At 44.9% G+C, this 24,081-nt stretch overlaps 1 protein-coding gene across 1 annotated transcript in view; it reads right to left on the bottom strand.

Moving 5' to 3' along the window:
• LOC115098158 (deoxyribonuclease-1-like) overlaps window positions 1-14,659 on the bottom strand; it is a 45,522-nt gene extending 30,863 nt beyond the window's left edge. The window contains exons 1-3 of the mRNA XM_029614538.1: window positions 14,451-14,659; window positions 13,948-14,017; window positions 12,560-12,712 (exon numbers count right to left, since the gene is read on the bottom strand). Of these exons, the coding sequence (XP_029470398.1) occupies window positions 12,560-12,712; window positions 13,948-14,017; window positions 14,451-14,659 (432 nt within the window). The remainder of the gene's footprint in view (window positions 1-12,559; window positions 12,713-13,947; window positions 14,018-14,450) is intronic.
• Window positions 14,660-24,081: the final 9,422 nt, after the last annotated feature.

Genomic DNA, 24,081 nt, shown 5'->3' with positions numbered 1-24,081 from the left:
AGATGTAAGTGAAGAGGCAAGATTACCAAAGGAGGTTTAGATCACCAGCTGGTTCCAAATCATCAGAACAGACTGCTTTAGCCCCATTTCATCTGTGGAATTATAGCATCTGCTTTTCATAGGGAAATCAGATCTATAAGTGCATGTATCTGTTGTATCTATAAGTGCATGTTGTTGTAACAGATACATGCACTTCCCGACGGCTTCTCTCCGCCTACCTTTCTTTTTCTGTGACTCCTCCTGCTCCTTGGGGATGTCTGGCTGCCGCGGCGTCTGCCCGCCGTCCTCTCCAGCGTCCCCGGACCGGCTTGGGCGCTGCCTCCCACCCAAGGTACCTTAGGGCGCATGCACCGTGCGGCCCTCATTCTTATTTCCTCTATGGCGCGAACCTCAGGGGCGTCCCCCTGTGATGACGTCACGCTGCCCGGATATTTAAGCCTACTGTTTATTGCTACACGTTGAGTTAGCAAGGGATTCCTACAAATGGGATTCGCTTTCCGTACCCAGCTACTCTGCCTCCAACTTCTATTGGACTCTTTTCTGCTAACGGGGTACCCGCTCCTCGGGGGCCTCTCTGCTTCTTTCAGGTCGCTATCAGGAACCGGTACTTGATCCTCGAGGGCCCATGTTCCATGACTCGCTGCCTGTGTCCATCTCCTCTTCTACTTGGAAGAATTCGCTACAGACACCATCTGTGATTACTACAACCATCTACTCCTCAGAGCTGTTTCCCTGGAACCAGGTACTTGCTCCTCGAGGGCCTGCCTCTGTTCCAGCTCTAGTGCCATCTTCCACGGAGAACTGCTGCATGAGTACTTGCCAATGAGTCTCTGCTCCCAGGGATCTGGTACTCGCTTCTCGAGGGCCAGCTCTTCCTATTTCGGGGCTTCTCCATACTGGGGACTCTGTGAATGTCTTATTGTACTCATTCTCTCAGTTCTTTTCACTACAATACTGCTACCAGAGGAACCGCTGTTCCAGAGCCCTGAGGAATACTAGCCCAGCCGGGCTCCATCTTCTACTCACTACTGCCACCTCTGGTGGTTTTACAAACTGTCTAAATAAAGATCTAATCTGTGTTTGTGTATCCAGAGCTGAGCCTGACCTGTGGCCCCTCACAGGGCTTCCCCCTGTGGGTGTGGTCAGCTGCCACAGTGTCCAAGGGTCCACCCAAACCTTACAAAACATAACAGATTGCTAACTCCATGGTTGCGGTACAGCTCAATGCTCTGCAGGCCATTCCGGGCCTGGCCTTGAGCATTGCTGAACAAGACGCATTGGAGAAACTCACTTCTGCGTTCCATCAGCTGCACGCACAGAAGACTCAAGGCGCTGCTTCCAGTAATGAAGGTCAGTTACCTGAAGTAACTATAAAGACTACTGTACCTCTGGCTGCTCCAGTTCGTTTCTCTGGAGAGATTCAAAGGACTAGAGGTTTTCTAAATCAGTGCTGCATGCATTTTGCATTACAGCCTTCTCACTTCCCCACAGCCTACGCCAAGACTACTTATATTCTATCTTATCTTGATGGAAGGGCTTTGTCTTGGGCCTCAACACTGTGGGAACATAAGGATCCAATTCTGCAGGATATTGACGGATTTTTGGATTTGTTTAAGTCCGTATTTGACGATCCTGCTCAAGTCCATTTCCATTATATACAAGTCCATTGTATATACAATGGACTTGTATATAATGCTACAAGTCCATTTCCATTATATACAAAACCATCCACCGACATGCTCCAATTGACCTACAAATCCCCCTCCGATTACATAACTCCTCAAGACCGACAAGAGACACATACAGAGGATGTTCTTATGTTCTTATGATCACTCCAGGTACCTTCTACCAAAACCACCAGACATATTACTTTAAGGGCTCGGGCCCTCTCTACAGCCAGTCCCCCTTTACGGAACTCCATCCCCCCCGATCTGAGACAGGAGCCCTGCCTCCCAACCTTCAGGAAAAGACTTAAGACTTGGCTGTTTAAGCAAGCATTCCCGGACCCTAATTAATCTCTCACTCCATCAACATATATCTCACAGTCATTTTAGTTTCAGCGATGTATAATTATCTTTAACTGACGTTATCCTTTCCTTTTATTTCTCTCTTCGCCCAGTTCAATCTTCCTTGTTATTTGTAACTGCTTTTTTCCGCACTATAGTTCCAGTTTGAAGTTATTATGCACCCCTGTTCAACTGTAAACCAGCATGATGTGATTGTATCATGAATGCCAGTATATAAAAAACCTAAATAAATAAATAAGTGACTGTTGCTGGTTCCACTCTGGTGGACCTGAAGCAAGGCAACTGACCACTGGCTGATTTTGCAATAGAGTTTAAGACTCTTGCTATGGAACTATGCTGGGATTCCAAATGCCTGAAAACACCTCTTCTTCAGAGGTCTGGATACTCGCTTGAAAGACGAGCTGGCTGCTCTTGAGACACCTGTCTCGCTGGATGAACTAGTGGCTTTGGCTACTAGAATTGACCACCAGCTCCGTGATAAGGTGAAAAAACTCAAGCCTACCACTAGACCAGTTCAGAAGGAGGTTCATGCTAAACCTGCACTCCAGATAGTTCCAGCAATACCTGTCGCCAGTGAAGAAGAACCGATGCAACTTGGTCGCAGTCACCTGACTTCAAAAGAGAGAAAACTATGGAAGAGGCATGGCCGGTGTATGTACTGTGGACAGACTGGTCACGATGTCCCAACATGCCCAATTCGTCTGGGAAACGGATGGGCCTAAGTCGTGCGGGAGGACTGTTCTTAGGCCTTACCACGACCTCTCCTCCGCTCTCTCTCCCAGTCTCCCTGATCTGCGGACCATCCGAAGTTCAAACTCTTGCCCTGGTGGATTAAGTGCGGGTTTTGAATGGTGTACGATTGTATTTACCCCCACTGTTGTGGATTTATAGTAGTTGACTAGTGGATTCAGGGGCAGGAGGCAACTTTATACTTCGACGCCTAGTGGAACATTTGAGGATTCCCCTCGTCATTTTGGAAGTTCCACTGCTCTTATCATCTATCAATGGAGAGCCTTTGCCGGGTGATGTGACCTGGCGAACCGAACTGGTAACCCTTCGCACCGGAGCCCTCCATAGTGAGTCAATTTCCTTCTTTGTGTTAGAGAAGGCTATGCACCCTATCGTTCTGGGGTTACCCTGGTTGCAGTTGCATCAGCCTCAATTCGACTGGGCCACCTTGGAACTCTCCCGCTGGGGCCCAGGTTGTCATGGCAAGTGCCTTAAGAAAGTTTCTCCTGCCCTCTGCATGCCTATAACTCCAGTGATGCCAGGACTGCTGCCTCAATATGCATCATTCAGTGATGTGTTCTCCAAAGAAGCTGCTGACATCCTTCCTCCACACAGATCCTACGACTGTGCCATAAGGCTGAAACCTAACACTGAACCTCCTAAAGGACATGTCTATCCACTCTCTGCTATAGAGAACAAGGCTATGTCCGAGTACATCGAGGAGAATTTACAGAAGGGATTCATTAGACCATCAAAGTCTCCAGCCGGCGCAGGTTTCTTCTTTGTGGGGTAGAAGGACGGTACCTGTGTCCTTGTATCGACTATCGAGGTCTGAATGAGATCACGATCAAAGACCGATATCCCCTGCCTTTAATCTCAGAGCTGTTCGACCGGCTTCAAGGTGCCAAAGTATTCTCGAAACTTGACCTGAAGAGGGCCTACAACTTAGTTCGCATTCGCAGTGGCGATGAATGGAAAACAGCCTTCAACACTCGAGATGGTCATTTCGAGTACTTAGTAATGCCCTTCAGCCTGTGAATGCACCCGCCGTGTTCCAGAACATGATGAACAACATCTTGCGGGACCTGTTGTACAAGAGTGTCATGGTGTACCTAGATGATATCCTGATATTTTTTCAGGACTTGTCTACCCATCTAGAGGACGTCAAACAATTACTATGAAGACTACGAGAACATCGGCTCTACACCAAGCTATCCAAGTGCAAATTCCATAACGACTCTGTGCCTTTTCTTGGTTACATTGTGTCTAAAGATGGCTTCCAGATGGATCCCCAAAAATTAGAGAGTATTAAAAATTGGTCCCAACCTACCAGCCTAAAGGCCCTGAGACGATTTTTGGGGTTCACCAATTATTATAGAAGCTTTATAAAGAATTACTCTTCTTTAACTGTGCCCTTAACTGCAATGACCCGGAAGGGGGCCAACACTTCTAAATGGTCTGCGGAGGCCATTTTCGCATTCAAGAATTTAAAGATTGCCTTTTCTACTGAACCATGCCTGCGTCATCCAGACCCCAGCAAGCCATTCATCGTGGAGGTTGACGCCTCTGACATCAGTGTGGGGGCTGTCTTGAGCCAAACCGGAGACTCCAAAGCATTACGTCCCTGCTCTTTCTTCTCACGACGTTTCTCTCCGGCAGAGAAGAACTATGGGATTGGAAATAAAGAGCTCCTGGCTATTAAGTTGGCATTCGAGGAATGGCGGCTTTGGCTCGAAGGCACTCAACATCAAATTACTGTATTTATGGATCATAAGAATCTAGAGTATCTCCACCATGCGCAACGTCTTAACCATAGACAAGCCAGATGGTCCTTATTTTTTAACCATTTTGACTTTGTGCTCAAATATCGCCCCGGAGACAAGAATAACAGAGCTGCCCTGTCACGCTCCTTTCTCTTGGAGTATGTTCCAGAAGAACCTCAGCATATAATCGACCCGAATAAAGTCATCTTGGGTGCTACCCATTCTGTGCCTGTTGGTAAAACCATCGTGCCTAAACATCTCAGGAAGAAAGTGCTCTATTGAGCTCATGATTCCAAGCTGGCTGGCCATCCTGGTCAATGCCGTACTCTGCTGAAGCTCCAGAAGTATTATTGGTGGCCAACTATCAAGGAAGATACATTCTCCTACGAAGCATCTTGTGCCAACTATGCCAAGCACAAACCTACTTCTGGCCAACCGTGGGGATTGCTGCAACCGCTTCCAGCTCCGGAGCAGCCATGGACGCATATTGCTACTAACTTTGTAGTTGATCTTCCCCTCTCTGGAGGTATGAATACCATTTGGGTCACAGTCGATCGCTTCAGCAAGATGGCCCATTTCATGGCTCTGCCTGGCTTACCTTCAGCCTTGGAGCTTGCAAAGCTCTTCATAACCCACATCTTTCACCTTCACGGCTTACTAAAGCACATAGTATCGGATCGAGGATCACAATTCACGGCAAAATTCTGGAAGGCTTTGTGCAAACTTTTCGACATTTCTCTAGACCAGGGGTGGGCAAATCCGGTCCTCGAGGGATGCAAACCAGTCGGGTTTTCAGGATACCCCTAATGAATATGCATGAAATAGATCTGCATACAACTGAGGCAGTGTGTATGCAGGTCTCTCTCATGCATATTCATTAAGGATATCCTGAAAACCCGACTGGTTTGCAGCCCTCGAGGAATGGAGACCGCCCTTTGAAGGGGGGTACTGTTGCAACCGTTGCTGCCCGACGGCTTCACTCCACCTACCTTTCTTTTTCTGCGACTCCTCCTGCTCCTTGTGGACGTCTGGCTGCTGCGGCGTCTGCCTGCCGTTCTCTCCGGCATCCCCAGACCGGCTTGGGCGCTGCCTCCCACCATGCTCCTCAGGTACCTTAGGGCGCGCGCGCTGCACGGCCCTCATTCTTATTTCCTCTATGGCGCGAACCTCAGGGGCGTCCCCCTGTGATGAAGTCACGCTGCCCGGATAATTAAGCCTACTGTTTATTGCTAGCCGTTGAGTTAGCAAGGGATTTCCTACGGATGGGATTTGCTCTCCGTATCCAGCTACTCTGCCTCCAACTTCTATTGGACTCTTTTCTGCTAATGGGGTACTCGCTCTCAGGGGCCTCTCTGCTTCTTTCAGGTTGCTATCAGGAACTGGTACTTGCTCCTCGAGGGCCCATGTTCCCTGACTTGCTGCCTGTGTCCATCTCCTCTTTTACTTGGAAGAGTTCGCTACAGACACCATCTGTGAGTATTACTACCATCTACTCCTCAGAGCTGTTTCCCTGGAACCAGGTACTCTCTCCTCGAGGGCCTGCCTCCATTCCAGTGCCAGTGCCACCTCCTATGTGAAACTGCTGCGTGAGTACTTGCCAATGAGTCTCTGCTCCCAGGGATCTGGTACTCGCTCCTCGAGGACCAGCTCTTCCTATCTTGGGGCTTCTCCATTCTGGGGGACTCTGTGAATGTCTTATTGTACTCATTCTCTCAGTTCTTTTCACTACAGCACTGCTACTGGAGGAACCGCTGTTCCAGTGCCCTGAGGAATACTAGCCCAGCCGGGCTCCATCTTCTATTCACTACTGCCACCTCTGGTGGCTTCACAAACTGTCTAAATAAAGATATAATCTGTGTTTGTGTGTCCAGAGCTGAGCTTGACCTGGGCCCCTCACAGGACCACCCCCATGGGTGTGGTCAGCTGCCACAGTGTCCAAGGGTCCACCCAAACCTTACAAAATATAACAGTATGTAGTGGGGTAAAACCTGTCCTCAAAAAAACAGGATTGGATAAAGCAAGGTAGTTGTTGTGTTAGTCCACTTGAATGCACGGAAATAAGGTTAAGAACAGAAAAATATATTTATTTATTTATTTCGGTGCTTTTATATACCGAGGTTTACAATTAGCCTTCACCCCGGTTTACAGTAGAACAACTTTTACATCGAACCAAGACACGGAAAATAGAGTGGCAGAGAATACATCAAACTGGTAACATAGAATCATAGAATAAAACTTGAACAGGGTTGCGGCGTGTTTAACTGAAACTTTGCACGGCATCGAAAGAACTGGGAAATTGGTTCACAAAAAAACAAAGAGAAAGGGACAAGACTCTAGCATAGCTTATTGAGTTCATCTTGTAAGGGAAGTGCTGGTGGAGGGGTTATGAAATTTAGCCCATGCCATCTCTGAAAGTTTGGCTAAATAACCAGGTTTTCAGTTCTTTTTTGAAGGATTTGCAGTCGATTATCGATCTTAGGTATTGAGGTAGGGTGTTCCATAAGTTTGGGCCTGCAATTGAGAAGGCTCTGTTTCTCGTACTCGTGAGCTTCGCTGTTGGGAATGATGGTATGTCGAGAAATTGTTTGCTTGCAGTTCTGGTGTGATGTTGAGGTTTGTGTTGATGGATCATGTTGTTGAGTGTGGTGTTCTCTGTTTTGTATAAGGCGTTGTGCACTATAGTAAGGGTCTTGAATTCGATATATATAAGGCATCACCTTATATATATATATAAGGTGATGCCTTTTTTTGGACTAACTTAATACATTTCTTGACTAGCTTTCGAGAGGTAATGCTCCCTTCCTCAGGTGGGAATACAATGAGCAAAAGATGAAAGCAGGTGGAGGGTCTAGGCCTCATTACATCAGAAACTGGGACATGAGGAATTCCCCTCCCCCCATTGAAATGAGAAAGAGGACAGGACTCTTTGTCAGTTGTTGAGTGATGAAACTAAGCTGCTACTACTACTACTATTTATCATTTCTAAAGCACTACTAGTCACACACAGTACTGTATGCTGTCATGCAGTCGCTTCTGTGACCACATCCTAATCTTGCGCTGAATGAACTGCTGGAGGTCAGGATCAGGCTGCACTGCTTGTTCAAACTGACAGGCCTGCTCTCCTGATGCTCGTCCCTAGCGCCTCCTTATTAGCAGAAGCGGCGGCTGTCAGCGGGTCTGACAACCGACGCTTAATTGTACCAGCGTTGGTTCTCGAACCCGCTGACAGCCATGGGTTCGGAAAACGGACGCCGGCAAAATTGAACGTCCATTTTCGAACCCGCCAACCGGCTGGCAGATTTTTTTTCTTTTTTTAAAGAAGTTTTTGGGTTTTTTTTAATTTTTGGGGCCTCCGACTTAATATTGCTATGATATTAAGTCAGAGGGTGTACAGAAAAGCAGTTTTTCTGCTTTCCTGTACACTTTCCCGGTGCTGTCTATGGTTAACACCTGCCTTTGGGCAGGCATTAATTTCTGAGAGTAAAATGCGTGGCTTTCAGTATCCCGGGCGACTAACTAATAGGCTCATCAACATGCATTTGCATATGATGAGCGCTATTAGTTTTCACGAGTTTGGATGCACGTTTTCAAGGCGCTATTACCCCCTTACAGTATAAGGGGTAATAGCGCCTCGAAAATGCACGGCCAAACGGGCGCTGTACGGTGCCCTTGGCTGAGCGCACCGTACTGAATCGACCCACGAGTGAGATTGAAAGGAATTACAAGTCAGTCCCAGATGGGTGTTTGCTCCCATTGCCTTCTGAATTTCTCCCACTCAGATTTGCTGCAGCTCCAGCTTCCTCTAGATTTCTGTGAAACTATAATTAATGAGAATATTACCGATGTGAATACATTTGAGTCATCACTGTTTCAACTTTATGAATCACAAGGAACCAGATATGACCAACAAATATGCTGGGCCTGGACTATTTAAGTATTTTATTTTTCTGATATTAGGCTTGGAACAGAAGAGATGAACTAGATCCACAGTCCAAGGAAGGAAAATAGAGTGATGAGGGCACCTTGTGGTCAAGAAGGGAAGTGCCTGCATGCACCCTATAAAATTCCACAATTTCCCCAGTAAATCTTCTCCTAAGCATTTATAGAGCGCTGCAAGGTGTACGCAGCCCTGTACAGAAACACATAAGAGACAGCCCCTTCTCTGTGGAGTTTACAGTCTAGTCAACAGATGGATTTTGAGGATAGATGGAAAATGAGGTCCTCGTGAGAGAGTTACTTTAGTGGATCAAGGATCTTTGCCCTCTAAGATCTAAAGGAGAGAATAGACAAAGGGATCAGTATGGGTCCAGGGAGCAGGGGATGCAGGTAGGATCATTTGCTTCTGCTAGCTGAGGTGAGTTGCATGCAAACATGGCTACTATAGAGTGTAGTCAAGATGTGTGGCCAACAAGTTTTCTTTCTTCTTCCTATCACCCTTTGACAGATGCTAAACTGGAATCTGTAGTAAAATCTGTAACAGGAACTTTTATTAGATAATATTAGAAGAGAAACAACTGCAGCTAGGAATGGCTCCTGGCACTATTATCATTACTGCAGACAAAGATCACCACAGCACTTGTGCACAGAGGAAGGTAGGGGTCATTTTAAAAAAAGCAGAAGTCTCCAATTATCAAAAGCTTATAATCTCACGAGTAGCACAGAACATGGACTGCCACCGTCTGTTATCTCTTATCCACAGTAATCGTCAAAGACTGTAGCCATTGATTACCCACATCATCTGCAAAGCATGAGCTGCCTGGGTCCAAAGGTCATATAGAATCATATCAAAGACTGGAAAGGATCACAGGTGGTTATCTAGAATCAGAGATGGATAGGGCTGGAAAGGAGCATAGAGGGTAATCTAGAAACACAGAAAGATAGGGCTGGAAGAGATCATAGGGGATTATTTAGAATGGGAGAAAGACTGGGCTGCAAGGAACCACAGGGATGCATCTAGAATCAGGGATATAAGGCTGGAAGGGATCGCTGGGAGTTATCTAGATTCAAAGGGCTGGCAGAGACTGCAGGGATTATCTAGAATCAAAGGGCGAGAGGGCTGAAAAGAACCTCAGGAGGTCAACAAGAATTACAAGAAGATGGGAAGCCCAGTGCCTTAGTGGCTGTGCTGCGCTTTGCAAGATGGAGGACAAAGGTTCAATTACCACGTCAAATCTTCTGCTCCCTGGGCTGGTTGGGCAGGCTGCAGCAGAAGTGTTCTCAGCCCCCTGGGGTAGGGAGTCCAAGTCATTGCACAGCAAGGGAACCTGGTGGCCAGAATGCGCACCCAGGATTGCAGGTTTCCAGAAGGAGCCCTGGTGCATGGCCCTCAGCTGAGGACTGTCACTGCAAAGGCTGAGCTAAACTAAATTTGGAGAGGAGAGAAAATAGGGGGAAAATCTCCAGATAGCTGTGAATGAAGGATCATGGCACTGGACCTCAGCCTGAATTCCAATTCAGCTGGAGCTCCAAATAAGCAAATGGAACCTGGAAACTGATCTCCCCCCCCCCCCCCCCAATCATAGAAAGCTTGGGCTGGAAGAAACCATAGAAAGATCTAGAATCTGATCAGTCTGGGTTTCAGTACATCCACAGTGATTATGCATGAGTTAATTTGCATATTACGAACCCAAAAATGGATAACTCAAGATATCCAAAACTCTGAAGAATAAAAAGAGAATCCTTTCAGACATTCTGAGGCAAAAAGATTCAAATAGAGGAATATGATGTGGCCTGTCACATGTTAATAACGCAATCATTTGCCCCATGTAATGCCATAGGTTTTCTATCCAAAACTTACTTTTATAGTTCAACAAAGTTCTTATTTTATTTTTCCAATAGAAAAACAAAGACAAAGAAAATAAAATTTAAAAAATAAATCTCCCTCACAATATAGCTCTCATTCCCGGGATAGGAGCCAAAAGATTAACTTTTTTCCAGGTATAATCTTAATGGCTCGCAAGTCCTCTACAAATGTAAACTCCTGTGTAATTTTCTTGCCATTATCATTTCATATTTATATGTGGTCAAAACTACATTCCGCCAAGAATTTAGAGAAATGTGAGAGAAATCCTTCTAATTAGATAAATAAGCTTAATTCATAAAGCCAATACCAGATCCACTCATTTTTTTCTTTGATTTTGGGACATCCTCATCGAAGGATAAATGAAATGGCAAATCAAGAATCTTCTTCATTTTAGTTCAAACAAATTGACAAAAGAAATATAATCATGTACATTAAAACAGTATTATAGGGTAGTGTATATAGGGTTTTTTCACGTACATTAATACAGTATTATAGGGTTTTTTCCATATTATGTGACCAACATGTTCCATCCCCTGTTTTATATCATTTAGTTAATTTAATTGGCATTCAGTACGCTTAGTGGGCCATAAAAAATAAGGATTTGGTTAAAGACACTGATGAGAAAATTCAAATAGATCACCCCCAGTACCTTTTCCACTGTTTACTTGTAATTGTCTTGACACTCCAAAACCTGCCTCCCACAACCTTTCTAACCTTTCAATTCAATCTACCCCTTTCACCTGACCATCTATAAAAGCCCGAGGCTATTTTTGAAGATTCCAAAACTGAGTCACATGTTTCCAGAATTTCTGGCCTCTCCTGTATATCCAACAATACAGGCCTTACTGCGGATCACACAGTTCCTCAGCTGTACCCAGGTAAACACCTGAGAAGAAGGGAGAGCCAAGAATGATTCACCCAAATCCATCCAATGTACCAAATTCCTTTTTTTCCTTGCCACCTACCCAATTTATTGCTATCTTAATAATTTCTAATAATAGATTAAACCAAATTGGCATTAACAAGATATTATTCCTTCCTCCCATGGGTGGATGGTCTCTGAGACGATGAAGCAATTTTAAATTTGGTTAGAACTTCCCAAAAATCAAAGAATGTGCAAGTTCACTTCCTAACAACAATCACCTCAATCAGCCGTAACCTCACTGGTGCAAGATATTAAGCCTGAGGATAATCTAAAAAACTGGGAATGTTAATTCCCCCCCCCCCCCGGTCCCTTGGGAATTGCAATTTGTCCAGCACAAGTTTTTCTCTTTTTTTTGCCTTCCCCTTAAAATGTTAGATGAATATCATCCAAATATTTATGAAACGCAATTGAAAGAGGGAGCATGTGATAATCACAGTAATATAAGCTTTTCTTGTCAAAAACCTACTTTTAGTATATTTTATATTTATATGAATGTTCACATGCACAAAATGGAAAATTGCAAAGGTCGGCATAATAAATTTAAATTGAGCCCATTCAAGAGTGCAATCCCCAAATCAGTGACCAACTCACAGTTCTTGAATTTGTTCCCTACAATCTTGCAAATAAACAAAGGTGACACCACCAAAATAGCCCCAGTCACAATTCAAAATACTCAGTGTTCAAAGGCTCCGTTCCAAACCCAGCATACTTATATTTGGTGTGGAGTTTTGGACTTCCTCTTTGTTACTTGACTTTGTTTGAGATAATATCTGCATACAGTGGAGGCAGTGCATAAAAATATATCTCATGCATATTCACTGCGGACATCCTGAAAACCAGACTGGGTGAGTGATTCCCGAGGATCGGGTTGAGAATCACTGGTCCAGAATCACAGAAGGATAGGGCTGGAAGGGATCTTGGGAGAGGTCATCTAGAATCAGAGGGTTGAAAGGGACCTCTGAAGGTCATGTAGTCCATCACCTGGTTCCATGTAGTCCCTCCCTGTCTCTATGTTTAACCTGTCTTTATAAATTCCCAGTGACAAAAATTCCAATACTTCCCTGGATATCTCATTCCAGCACTTGACTACCTTCACAGAAAGTTCTTCTTTCCAACTACCTTTAATCTCTACAGCTGAAATTTAAACACATTACTTCTTGTCTGACTCCCAGAGAGAAATTCTGAGTTCTCAGTGAATCTGATGCCAATAAATGAGGCTGACTGCTGATCCTAAAGCATGGTGTATCTGTTTGCTATAACATTGCAAGCATTCCCAGTTCCCTTCTCCTTCCCCTTGTGGTTGCAATCTTACCTGGATTATCAAATTTCGCACACCCACATCTGTGACCTTGGACTCACTGAACCTCTGGATATTGAAAGATGCAATCTTAAAAGTGGAGCTTTCCTGGAAAAGGCATCCAATCAGAACCAGCAGGAAGGAGGTGGCAGTCATGGTGGCTCTCAGCTGGCAATAGAGGAGAAAAGTGAATCTGAGGATAGGGACTGGGTCTGCTGGATACTTATTTGTGCCCAGGGGATCTGCAGCCTGTGTCCTTCACATACTATAGCGTTTTGCCATAAATGGAATAGGTCTAAGTAGGTCTCTCCCCAGAACACATGCAACTACTTATAAATAATATGGCAACACTGGATACCTTATCAGGAGGAGTGAAGTCCTTTGAAACAATGCAGGTACTGTGTGGCATAGTTCTGCTTTACTGCATAAGAACATAAGAACTTGCCATACTGGGTCAGACCAGGAGTCCATCAAGCCCAGTATCCTGTTTTCAACAGTGACGAATTCAGGTCACAAGTACCTGGCAAGATCCTAAACAGTAAACAGAACCCAATCTGCTATCGTTCAGTGATAAATAAAGTCTCTTTCTTAAGACTACTTGATTAATAACAGTTTATTGACTTCTCCGGGACTTCTCCTCTTGTCCAAACCTTTTTTAAATCCAGCTACATTAACCACCTTGCCACATCCTCTGGTAATTAATTCCTGAGCTTAATTGTGCATTGCATGAAAAAAAAGCATTTTCTCTTATTTGTTTTGAATGTGCTACTTATTAACTTCATGGAGTGCTTCCTAGTCTTTGTATTTTTTTTGAAAGAGTAAATAACTGATTTACATTTACCCATTCAATTCCACTCATGATTTTATAGACCTCTGTCATATCCCCCCTCAGAAGTCTTTTCTCCAACCTGAACAGACCATCCCCTTTATAATTTTGGTCGCCCTTCTCTGCATTTTTTCCAATGCAACTATATCCTTTTTCAGATGCATGGTACCTGCTCTCTCTGCCAAAGACCAATATTATGATTAAGTACACTGTGAGTATAACAAGCTTCAGGAAATGGGCAACCAGGCTAAAACCACTAAGGCTCAGGGAGAAGTGCTCCTTTAATTCAGTACTGTGATAGGAATCTCCTACTATGTCAACTCAGGGACAACTGCTTCTTTAATTCAGTGCTAGAACAGAAATCTCCTACCACCTAGGGGTAGCTGTCCCTCCATCTCAATGCTAGAACAGAGATTTCCTACTGTCTCAGCTAGATAAATTGGCCCTTTAGGTTTGTCCTAGTCCTCTTAGGGATGTCGTATTTGTTGTCTCGAGCAGATTGCAGGGCACGGTTATTCCAGGCAGACGGGCTTACATCGACAGAACTGAGAAGAGGAGATGCCAGAAAATACCTCACCTTCTCTAAGGTCCACGGGCACAGCCCTCTTTCCTGCAAACTGGAGGAAGAGCCTCTGGAAATCTGCTGTCTGCAACAAGGTGAAACTTTTATACAGCATGAGCATGCAACAGGTGAGAAAAATGCTGCTCGCCCCACCTGGCCCTGGGGATAGCTGCTGTGAGTTTTTGTTTTTCACCTCTTGGTATCGATTGGGTTGCTGCAAGGTGATAAGCTTTTATTTGTTTAATACCCAGGGCAGCATGGGCACGTCTCATTTGCAGCCTTTCTCTTCAAGGATCTTTTTTCCATGCGTTGGAATCCACTGCATGCTGTCATATCTTTAATTATATAAGAATTAGCCAAAGTATCTGGCCTGGCTGCTTGCTGCTCTGCATTGCCATGCCAAGAGACCTGGGTTTTGATTCCTAGGCTGGGAAATGCGACATTCAAAGCCCCTGTAGAGGAGTCAGCCTTATTGCTGTTGTGAGCCTGCCCGCGACAGGTGCTGGCAGTCTCCCTACCTTCCTTCCAGCACAAGGTGGCCAGCCAGGCCACTGCTGACGCCGTCCCGCGGCAGACCGAGCAGCGGCGCTCCGGGCTCCCCCGCGGTCCTAGAGCCACTGTTCATCTCTTCGCGGCAGGGGCTGCCACCGCCGATGCTGCTGTCCTCCGGGCCTCCCACGCGGCAGGGATGCCGCCGCTGATCTCTGCTGCTTCCTGGCTTCCCCATGGGCGTGGGCGCGCCTCAGCTTGACTTTTAAAGGGCCAGTGGTGGGAAAAGCCCCGCGGCCCTCATCAATGATGTCATCCACCTGTTCCTGCTTCAGCCCTATAAAAAGACCTTGCTGCCATTCTTCAGTGCCTTCAGATCGGGTTTGCACAGTGTCTGTGATCTTCCTTCCGATCCAGGTCTTCCGTGGTCTCCTGTGCTTTGATGGATCTTCTCCCATGTTCTTCATGTTCCTGAACTTCGTCTCCTTGGTGTTCCTGGTCTCATCCCTTGTCAGAGCTCCCTCGTCGCCTGTCTTCTGTTCCTGATGTTCTGTGTCCAGATGTCCTGATATCCCGTGTCCTGAGGTGCCATGTTCCATGTTCCTGATGTCCGATGCTCCTGTCTTGACTTCGTCTGTCTCTTCTTCAGCTCTTCGTCCAGTTCCCAGGTCCCTCGTCTGTCCACCTCTCTTGGCGTGCCATGTCATGGTCCGTGACCAGCCCATGGGATGGCTGTGTAGGGCGCTTCGTGGTACAAGGCCTTCTTCTCGTCTGCAGCGCAAGCCTCCAGGAGACTTCTGTTTTTAAAGCCTTGTTCCTGAGTATCTTGTTCCTGGTCTCCGGCATTCCCTTGTGCCTGCATACATCCATGCTCAAGACTGCCAGAATCTGCTCCGCTCCAGCGTGGTCCGCGACCAGCCACAGGTGGCTGTGTAGGATGCGCCCTGGTGCAGGCCTCTACTGAATTTTCGCCATGTTACAGTTTCAGGTTCCATGTCTTCACCTGGAGTCTGCTTCACATTCAGCGGCTGTGTAGGGCGCGCTGCGATGCAGTTCTCACCCAGTACTTTCGCCTGACTCTTGAATCCTTACCTGAAACTTCCGAGCAACATGAATCCTTGTCCGCGTCTTCTGAGTACCTTGAATCCTTGTCTGAGTCTCCTGAGTATCCTGAATCCTTGTCTGAGTCCTCCGAGCCTTCTGAGTTTCCTGATTCCTTGTCTGAATCCTCCGAGTCTTCTGAGTATCCTGAGTCCTTGTTTGAGTATCAAAGTCTTTGTCCGCGTCTCCTGAGTATCCAAGTCTACGTCCGAGTCTCCTGAGTATCCAAGTCTTCATCTGAGTCTCCTGAGTATCCAAGTCTACGTCTGAACCCTCTGAGTATCCTGAGCCTTCGTCTGAGTCTTCATGTTCCGGCCCTCAGCCTCTGTCTGGCCTCACACACTCGTCGTTCCCTAGCGATGGGTCCGGAAGGGCTATCGAGTGGCTGGAGGGCTTCTCTCCAGATCAGCATTGCGTTGCTGGATCTCTTTGGTGCGTGAAGGTCCAGTGGAGGGCTGAGCCTGCTTTGTACCTGTTCCGGATAATTCTCGCCTTGTCTTCACTCCAGCCTTGCTTCTGCTCCACCTGTGCTCGTACCAGCTCACCTCCCACAGTGTGTCTTGGTGCTCCTCCCTGAGCTGTGTCGCGGCCCAAGGGCTCACATCCTACCTTAGATGGGACCACACCTCTGAGCTCCTAACCGGGCCTGAGGGCGCGCTCTGCAACATTGCACAACAACGATACCTAATGGCTGAACTTAGAGTCTACGTCAGCTAGGTTTTAAAGAGAGCCAATTTATGTGGTCCCCAGCTGAAGACTGTCAGGATATAAAAAAATAGGGAAAATCACCCTGAGTAGTTGCAAATAAAAGCTTATGGCAGCAGGGAGCATTTGGATCATGCCGCCCTGGAGTACTTGATTAAAACAGGGTCAAATCTGGCTAGCACCTGGACGAAGGACCTCCAGGGAGAACCAGGTGGCCACTGATCCATAACCAAGCAATGTAAACTGCATGTGCAAGAAAAAAGCAGCTTATGGTGCAGTAGCCCAGTAGAGACTAATTTTGATTGAACTGGAAGCCTAAAAGAGCCAAAAGGCAATTGCTGTCCTACAAAAACTACAAAGACATTTTGTTGTATATGATGTCTGGAAATCACACAGGTCCCTTCTGTGAGGGATTCTGAGATAGTGAAGTTCATCCTTTTTTTAAAATATTTTATTTATAAATCAGACAAATCCAAAAAGATACAACTCTTAACACATGTTCCGTGCCAGCTTCACTTACGTACAATTAAATAGTGCTCCAAATCACATAAATGCACTGCACTCTGACTTCCTCCCTCATATTGTATTCATTCATTTAGGCCACACAGGCACATCAGTTCTCCTTTCTTGACTCTTTATATTTCCTTTTAAGGATCCCAAATTATTTCATAAAGGCTAGTCTTTTTCCATAAAGCAGAAGTTATTTTTTCCAACACAGCACCTGTACCTGCTTATCCCAATGGGCAAAAGAAGGCATCAACTTCCAGCAAGTGGCTATTGTGAAACGTGCTGCATGAATTATGTTTACACAATTTTTATTGAACAGTATTAGAATACAAACCACTGGGTTAACACTGGTTTCTGGAGTCAACCAAGTAACAGTTACAGAGATCTGAGTTTCCATTTTAATGTTACAATGTTATCCCCTTCCACAACCACCCTCCCTTAACAAACATAAAGGTCTATTATAATTATACTTTCTTGAGTCTCCTTCTGAAGGATGTTAAAGCCTAAGTATTAAGAATGAGGCTGCGGGATCTGTGAGATAACGACTGTATATATATGGGCTCCAAATCAATAGGAATTTTTTCCTGCTCTGGGGAGAGCAATGTGATGAAGTATTTTCCATTTGCATCATAGTATGGAACATATTACGCCATTGCTAATATGGGGGTACTTTAGAGGATTTCCAATAAGTTAGAATTCGCCGTTTACCAGCTAGGCAGGCCTTCTGTATTAACATTTTACTTCCAGTGCCTTGTACATTAAGATCAGCAAAGTTGGCAAAAAGAACTAGCTTATATGAAATAGGGAATGTCACACATATTGGATAAATATCGTATAACTTTTTCCCAAAAGGAGAAAATAAGAGAACACTCCCAAAAAGCATGGGACAAGTGATTTACTCCCCGATAGCATTTAATGCAGACATCCATATCAATTAATCCTGCTCGATAAGCCATGTGCTGAGATATATATATGCCCTACATAAAAATTTGTAGTGCATTTCTCGATAATACATATTCTGCGATACTGTTAACTTATGAAGGTTATCTAATAGTACTTCAGATTGTATACAAAACACTCCTTCTTTCGTGCTGCATGAACTAAATGACCACATAGTAGAAGCTGATATCTCTCAGGACTTGTCAGCGTCCGCAGCCCCAACAAACACAATTTAGGATGAAACCGCACCTGACAGCCCACTATTTGAGAAACCACTGTTGCAAATCTGTTCCAAAATGCCGGTAAAGGCTTGCATGACTACCAAACGTGAAAGTAAGAACCCTCCTCCTCACATCCCCCCCAACACAAAACAGATGTCTGTGGCGAGAAAGCTACAAAATATATTGAATATATATCCTCCTAACCAATTTATACATGAGTTCAGTTCTCCTGCTACAGATAGAGACTTTGCGTACCTTCTTCCATACAGTCTTCCAATCCTCCTCGGTTAAATTTTCTCCCAGATCTAAATTCCATTTGTCAATTAAGGCATTAAGGGGCTCTGTCTTCATAAGTCAGGATGATAGCACAGTATAAGGAAGAAATGATTTTAAAACTTACAGTCATGGACATTAACACCTTCTCTACTCATGAAGGTTCTCTCCTCTCCCATAGGACCCCTTCTGTTCTGGTTAAATGCATTTGGATTTTATCATATATCGCTCTGCCCTCTTCTTCCAGATCAAATTCCTCCTGCAAGTCTTGGAAAGGTATCCACCCATTTTCATTCCAGAGTTGTCCCAAGTACTTTAATCCCTGATTCCCCCAATCACAGAGCTCCATAAGAAATGTGTTAAGTGAAATGTCAGGATTCTCTCTTAAAAACTGCTAATGGAGCGTGATGGTCTAGTTGTATATAAAAGTGTTTACAGAGCTTATGCCATGTCTTTACCGTGTGCACCACAATTACCCTAGATCTTATCCCTTGCCTTATCCATTGTGATATCAGAGGATGAAACAACATGAGAGACAAATCTATCCCTTCTGCCGATCCCATCTCTAATGACATCCAAGGCTGCGTAAAATCCCGATGTAACCACACTGGCAAGCATACCAATCTAAAGACCAAGTAATAATCTAATAAATTAGGGAACTCAAAGCCTCCTGCAGTCTTAATATGCCATAGAGTACTTATAATATCAGTCTGGGGGTTCTGCCCTGTCATGGACATTGGGCCCATTTATGTTTGTAAAAAACTTCATGGGTAGGGTGACACAGGTAACATTAATTTTGCTAATGTATTCATTTTCAAACTCCTAATTCTACCTGCCCAAGAAACATACAACCCCCTCTGTTTTTGCATATCCTCCAAGATTTCCCTACAAATTGGGGCATAATTAGTTTTATAAATATCCAACCACTGTTTAGGTATGAAAATGCCCAAATATCTGAACCCGACTCCACCACTTTAAAATGCAACATGCATTCCGGTATCTGAGAAATCTGGGAGCTGCCTGTCAGGAATAATTCAGACTTTTGATAATTAATTTTATATCCAGATACTGCATCATATCCTTCAAGTAGGTGGAGCAGTCGAGGGGGTCGATTGTGAAAGCTGTTTAACGCTGGAAGTGGCTGGGATCACATTGCTCTATGATCCTGGCTACATAAGGTACCGGGTGGGAGGGCATCAGATGCCCGGGGGGGGGGGGGGGGGGGGGGGGCAGTAGATGGGATTTACTTTTTATATTTAGTGGGGATGGAGGGAAGGGGGAAGGCCAAGCCCGGCTCCTGTGGTTTACTTTTTATTTAAACCAGATGAAGGGATTGGGAGTGGGGTCTGGGGCAGCAGATAGATGATACTCGAGGGGATGGAGATTTGGACCAGGAGGCCCACGAGGCCTGCAAATTTATATTATTTACTTCAGTAAGGAGTGCCAGTTACCCTGATATCTATTGAGGATATGCGAGTAAGTAGACAGTTATCCAGCCACACAAGGCCACACAACTAAAGTTATCCAGCTAACCTAGCTAGGTTATCTGGATAATGCAACCCCTCCCTGTAATGCCCCCCAAATGCCCCTTTTTTATCTGGCTAAATTATAGCCAAATAATTACTTGTCCAGCTATAATTTAGAAGCATCTGGACAGCAGAGACTTTCATCTAAAGGATTAAAAAAATCACTTGAGATTAAACTGAAAACTGATGCTAATATTATGATCTGAATTTAGGTGGGAATTTTGAATTTTTTCGTGAAATAAACTGAGATATAGAGTAGGGTAATGGTTTTCTCTTATAACTTACAAAATGCTAATTTTCTTAATTTTCCAATGCTAATAAATTTTTCTTTTACTACAATTCTATGTGTGTCTGTTTCCTATAGAGTATAAGAATTCAAATGCATTATATAAATATGCATGCACTGCTTTTGTTTGCATTACTTGTAATAATAATATGTTGTAAGGTCAATTTTCAGAGGTATTTAGCTGGATAAGTCACAAGGTATGCAGCTTGTTATGACCAGGAGGGATCGTGAACCCTTGGACCGATGGGGAAGTTGGTACTACCTTAGGAGTTGGCTCCTCAGATTCCCCCATCGGATGGCGAGGCGGAACAGAAGTTGGAACTGGCTGGATCTTCGCTGCAGGCGACTTGGATGGACCTTTGAGAGGTCGAAGAGGCATGGAGTCTGTGCAAGGGCCAACTGGATCTTCGCCACTGGAAGCCCGCGGCCCCCCCGGGAGGAGCCCGTAAGGACCCGAGCCGCTGGGACATAGGTGGACCTTTGAGAGGTCAGCGAGGCGTTAGGTCGATGCAAGGGCCAACTGGATCTTCGCCACTGGAAGCCCTCAGTCCCCCCAGGAGAAGCCCGTAGTGACCCGAGCCGCTGGGACTTAGGTGGGCCCTTGAAAGAGGATGGTCCGAGAGGAATCCGAGGTTGAATACCAGAGGATCGCTGCTTGCCAGTCCGAAGTCACACACCGAGGGATCATCGCTTGCCAGTCCGAAGTCACACACAGAGGAATCACCGAGAAGAAGCAGGAACCAGGAACCGAAGCACCAGGAGACTCACCGGAGCGAGCAGGCTCAAGCAAACAAGTTGCCAAGTTGAGGAGTGACCGGAGGAAGCCTCCTTTTATACTTCCCCTGGTCTAGTCCATTGGAAACAGGTGCAGGGAATTTGGAGGATGAGGCCCCTTTAAATCAGCCAAGGGGGCGCAGCCTCACGCCTAAGAGCAGGACGGTCATCTTGGCTCCCGGAAACCCTGCAGAATGGCCCAATGCCGCAAGGGGAGGCCTGGGGCATCTCCCCCGCTGGCCATCACCGTGGGAAGGTGCAGCAAGGCACAGGGATGATCGGTCCTGGGTTCCCCGGCGCTGCCGAGGCAGTCCAACACCGTGGCTCAGGTAGGGGGTTGCGGCCACGGGCAGCCGCGACACACAACAGCTAAATGCCAACTTTTCAATATTCCCCCACTTATCTGGCTAAATTTTAGCTGGATAATTTATTATCTATCTAAAATTTAGATGGATTATGTAGGGGAGTTCCAGAGTGGAGTTAAACTAGACAGCTAAGTTATCCAGCTAACTCAAATATTCAGTTAGCCTGTAACTTATTTGGTTAATTCTGGATGTGCCATTGAGTAGTCCTAAAGATAGCTGGATAAACTTAGGTCCTTAAGATTTATTTATTTATTTATTTATTTATTTATTTATTTATTTTGAAGTTTTTTATATAACGCGGCACGTTAGTAACATCACCTTGGTTCACAATCAACAGTAAATCAGCAACAAGCTTTACATTCGAAAAGATAATAAACTCATGTGTACATAATAAATCAATTAAGAACAAATTAATGACATAGTTAAGCACTAATCAAATTAACTTAAAGATAATTATAATCTATTGAGAATAATAATAATATAATCCGAAATGATCAATCGGAGATGCAGAACAAGTAATAGGTATTTCAGAACATGGGGAAGATCATTGTGAGTATGCTTGTTCGAACAGCCAAGTTTTGAGGTTCTGCTTGAATTTTTTATGGCAGGGTTCAAGACGCAGGTCAGTGGGCATTTTGTTCCAGATATTGGTTCCCGCAATAGTGAAAGCGCGGTCTCTTGTAGCAACGTGTTTGATGTGTTTAAGTGAAGAAGACGCGAGTTTGGCTTGGTGTATTTTTCTTATTGGTCTCTTTGACGTGTGGAAGAAGAATTGATCGGAGAACCATTGCATATCTTGGTTGTAAATCGACTTATGGATGAGGGCGAGAACTTTGAATAGAATCCTAGAAGCTACCGGCAGCCAGTGAAGGTACATGAGCACTGGTGTGATGTTATCATGGCGGTGGGTGTTAGTAAGTAAGCGAGCAGCTGCGTTTTGAAGCATCTGTAATGGTTGTATAGTGTTTTTAGGGAGACCTGTAGAATGGCATTGCAGTAATCGATTTTTGACAAAATAGTTGCTTGTAATACTGTTCGGAAGTCGTATGGATGAAGAAGCGGTTTGATTCTTTTTAGAGTGTGTAGCTTGAAGAATCTGTTTTTAATTGTAGCCGTGATGAATTTCTTTAAAGAGAATTGATTGTCAATGATAACGCCAAGGCTGCGGACTTGTTGTAAATTGAGAGAGTCTGATGATGCATGTGGGGTAGATTTAGAGTAGGGGTTATTGTGTGAAGAGATGATGAGGAGCTCTGTCTTGGTTGTATTTATTGCAAGGTAGTTTTCAGTAAGGAGATTTTTTTATTTCCACCAGAGCTGAGTCCCAGATTTTTAGAGCATTAGGTAGTGAGTCGTTGATGGGGATTAGGATCTGCACATCATCTGCATAAATGAAGTGTGGAAGATCCAGTTTCAGCAGCAGCTGACAGAGAGGAGAAAGGTATATATTGAAAAGAGTAGAAGAGAGCGAGGATCCTTGAGGAACACCTTGAGCTAGTTTTCTGGGTTTCGATATATTGCTGTCTGTTTTAACACTGAATGTCCTGTCCGACAGAAATGATTGGAGCCAGGATAAGGCAGTGCCTGTAATGCCAATTTGTGCTAGACGGCATAGGAGGGTATTGTGGTTGACCGTGTCAAATGCTGAAGAAATATCAAGAAGTGCCAGTAGGTAAGAATGACCGAAGTCGAGAGCTTTTAGAATCGAATCAGAGAGTGTTACTAGAGGGGGTTTCTGTACTGTGGTTCCTACGGAAGCCATATTGGGATGGGAAGAGTAGTAGGTTTTCGTCTAAGAAGTTTGTGAGTTGCTTGTTGATGACTTTCTCCAGGATTTTAGATAAGAATGGGAGGTTAGAGACTGGACGATAGTTGGCCGGTTCAGATGGATCCAGGTCTGATTTTTTGAGTGTAGGCTTTATAATAGCATGCTTGAGTTGCATTGGAAATACACCCGACGATATGGATTTGTTGATGATGTTAGTAATGGGAGAGGCAATCCTTGTAGGGATGGAAAGTAGTGTTTTTGTTGGCATTATGTCAATCGGGTGCATGGCTGGTTTAATTCTTTTGAGGATCCCTTCAATTTCTGATGCTGTTGTTTCGAAATTTGTGAGAGTGGCTGAGGTGGTCAAAGTGTTCGTGGAAAATAGTGATCCTGATGGCGAGAGAGTAGAAAATCGGGCAATGATGTTAGCCACCTTGTCGTGGAAGTAGGTAGCTAACTTTTCACATTTGTTTTCGTTCTCGTTATTTGGGTTGATGTTTATCGGGGGGTAATTATACTTGACACATATTGGAAGAGGGCACGGGGGTTGAACTGGTAGCCAGCTATATTCAATAGTATGGCTGCACGACTGAATATCCCTCCAAAGTCAGTTGGATAAGTTTATCTGATTAACTTTGCAATTTATTTATTTAACATAACTTCCATTCTGCTAATCCACAGGTTTTAGAAGATTCCATCAGGACACTCATAATAACCACACAGACAAACTAAATTTAAGCAACTAATACAGAGTCAATCATCAAGACAACATTATCATTGCTTCTATTACCTTAAACCTTATTGTAAATATTGCAAGAACTTAGCTGTTTAGTTTAGTGCAATATTTGGTTCTAACTGGCTAAGGCCTGGATTTTCTAAAATTGCAAGCCTTCCTGAATCGTGCAGTAACGGGGGGCGGGAGGGCGAAGCGGGGGGCGGGCCTGTGAAAGCCGGCAGCAATCGCATCACCACGGTGTTAACGCTGCTAGCTTACGCATCCAATAACGCTACCGTGAAAGGTGGTGCTATTGGGTGCACTACTGGCGGCAGTAAGGGGCCTTACCTTTTCACCGCCAGAGAAGTTTCCGCCACGTCCGCCCCGATGACACCCCAACTCCTCCTCTTCTGATGCCGACTCCGCCCCTATCTAGCTATTGCATGCAAAATGTTCTACTTTATGTTTTACTTTATGTTT

This window comes from Rhinatrema bivittatum, chromosome 1 (genome assembly GCF_901001135.1).
Source record: "Rhinatrema bivittatum chromosome 1, aRhiBiv1.1, whole genome shotgun sequence".
NCBI lineage: Eukaryota > Metazoa > Chordata > Amphibia > Gymnophiona > Rhinatrematidae > Rhinatrema > Rhinatrema bivittatum.
This window is presented reverse-complemented; position numbering and strand designations above follow the sequence as displayed.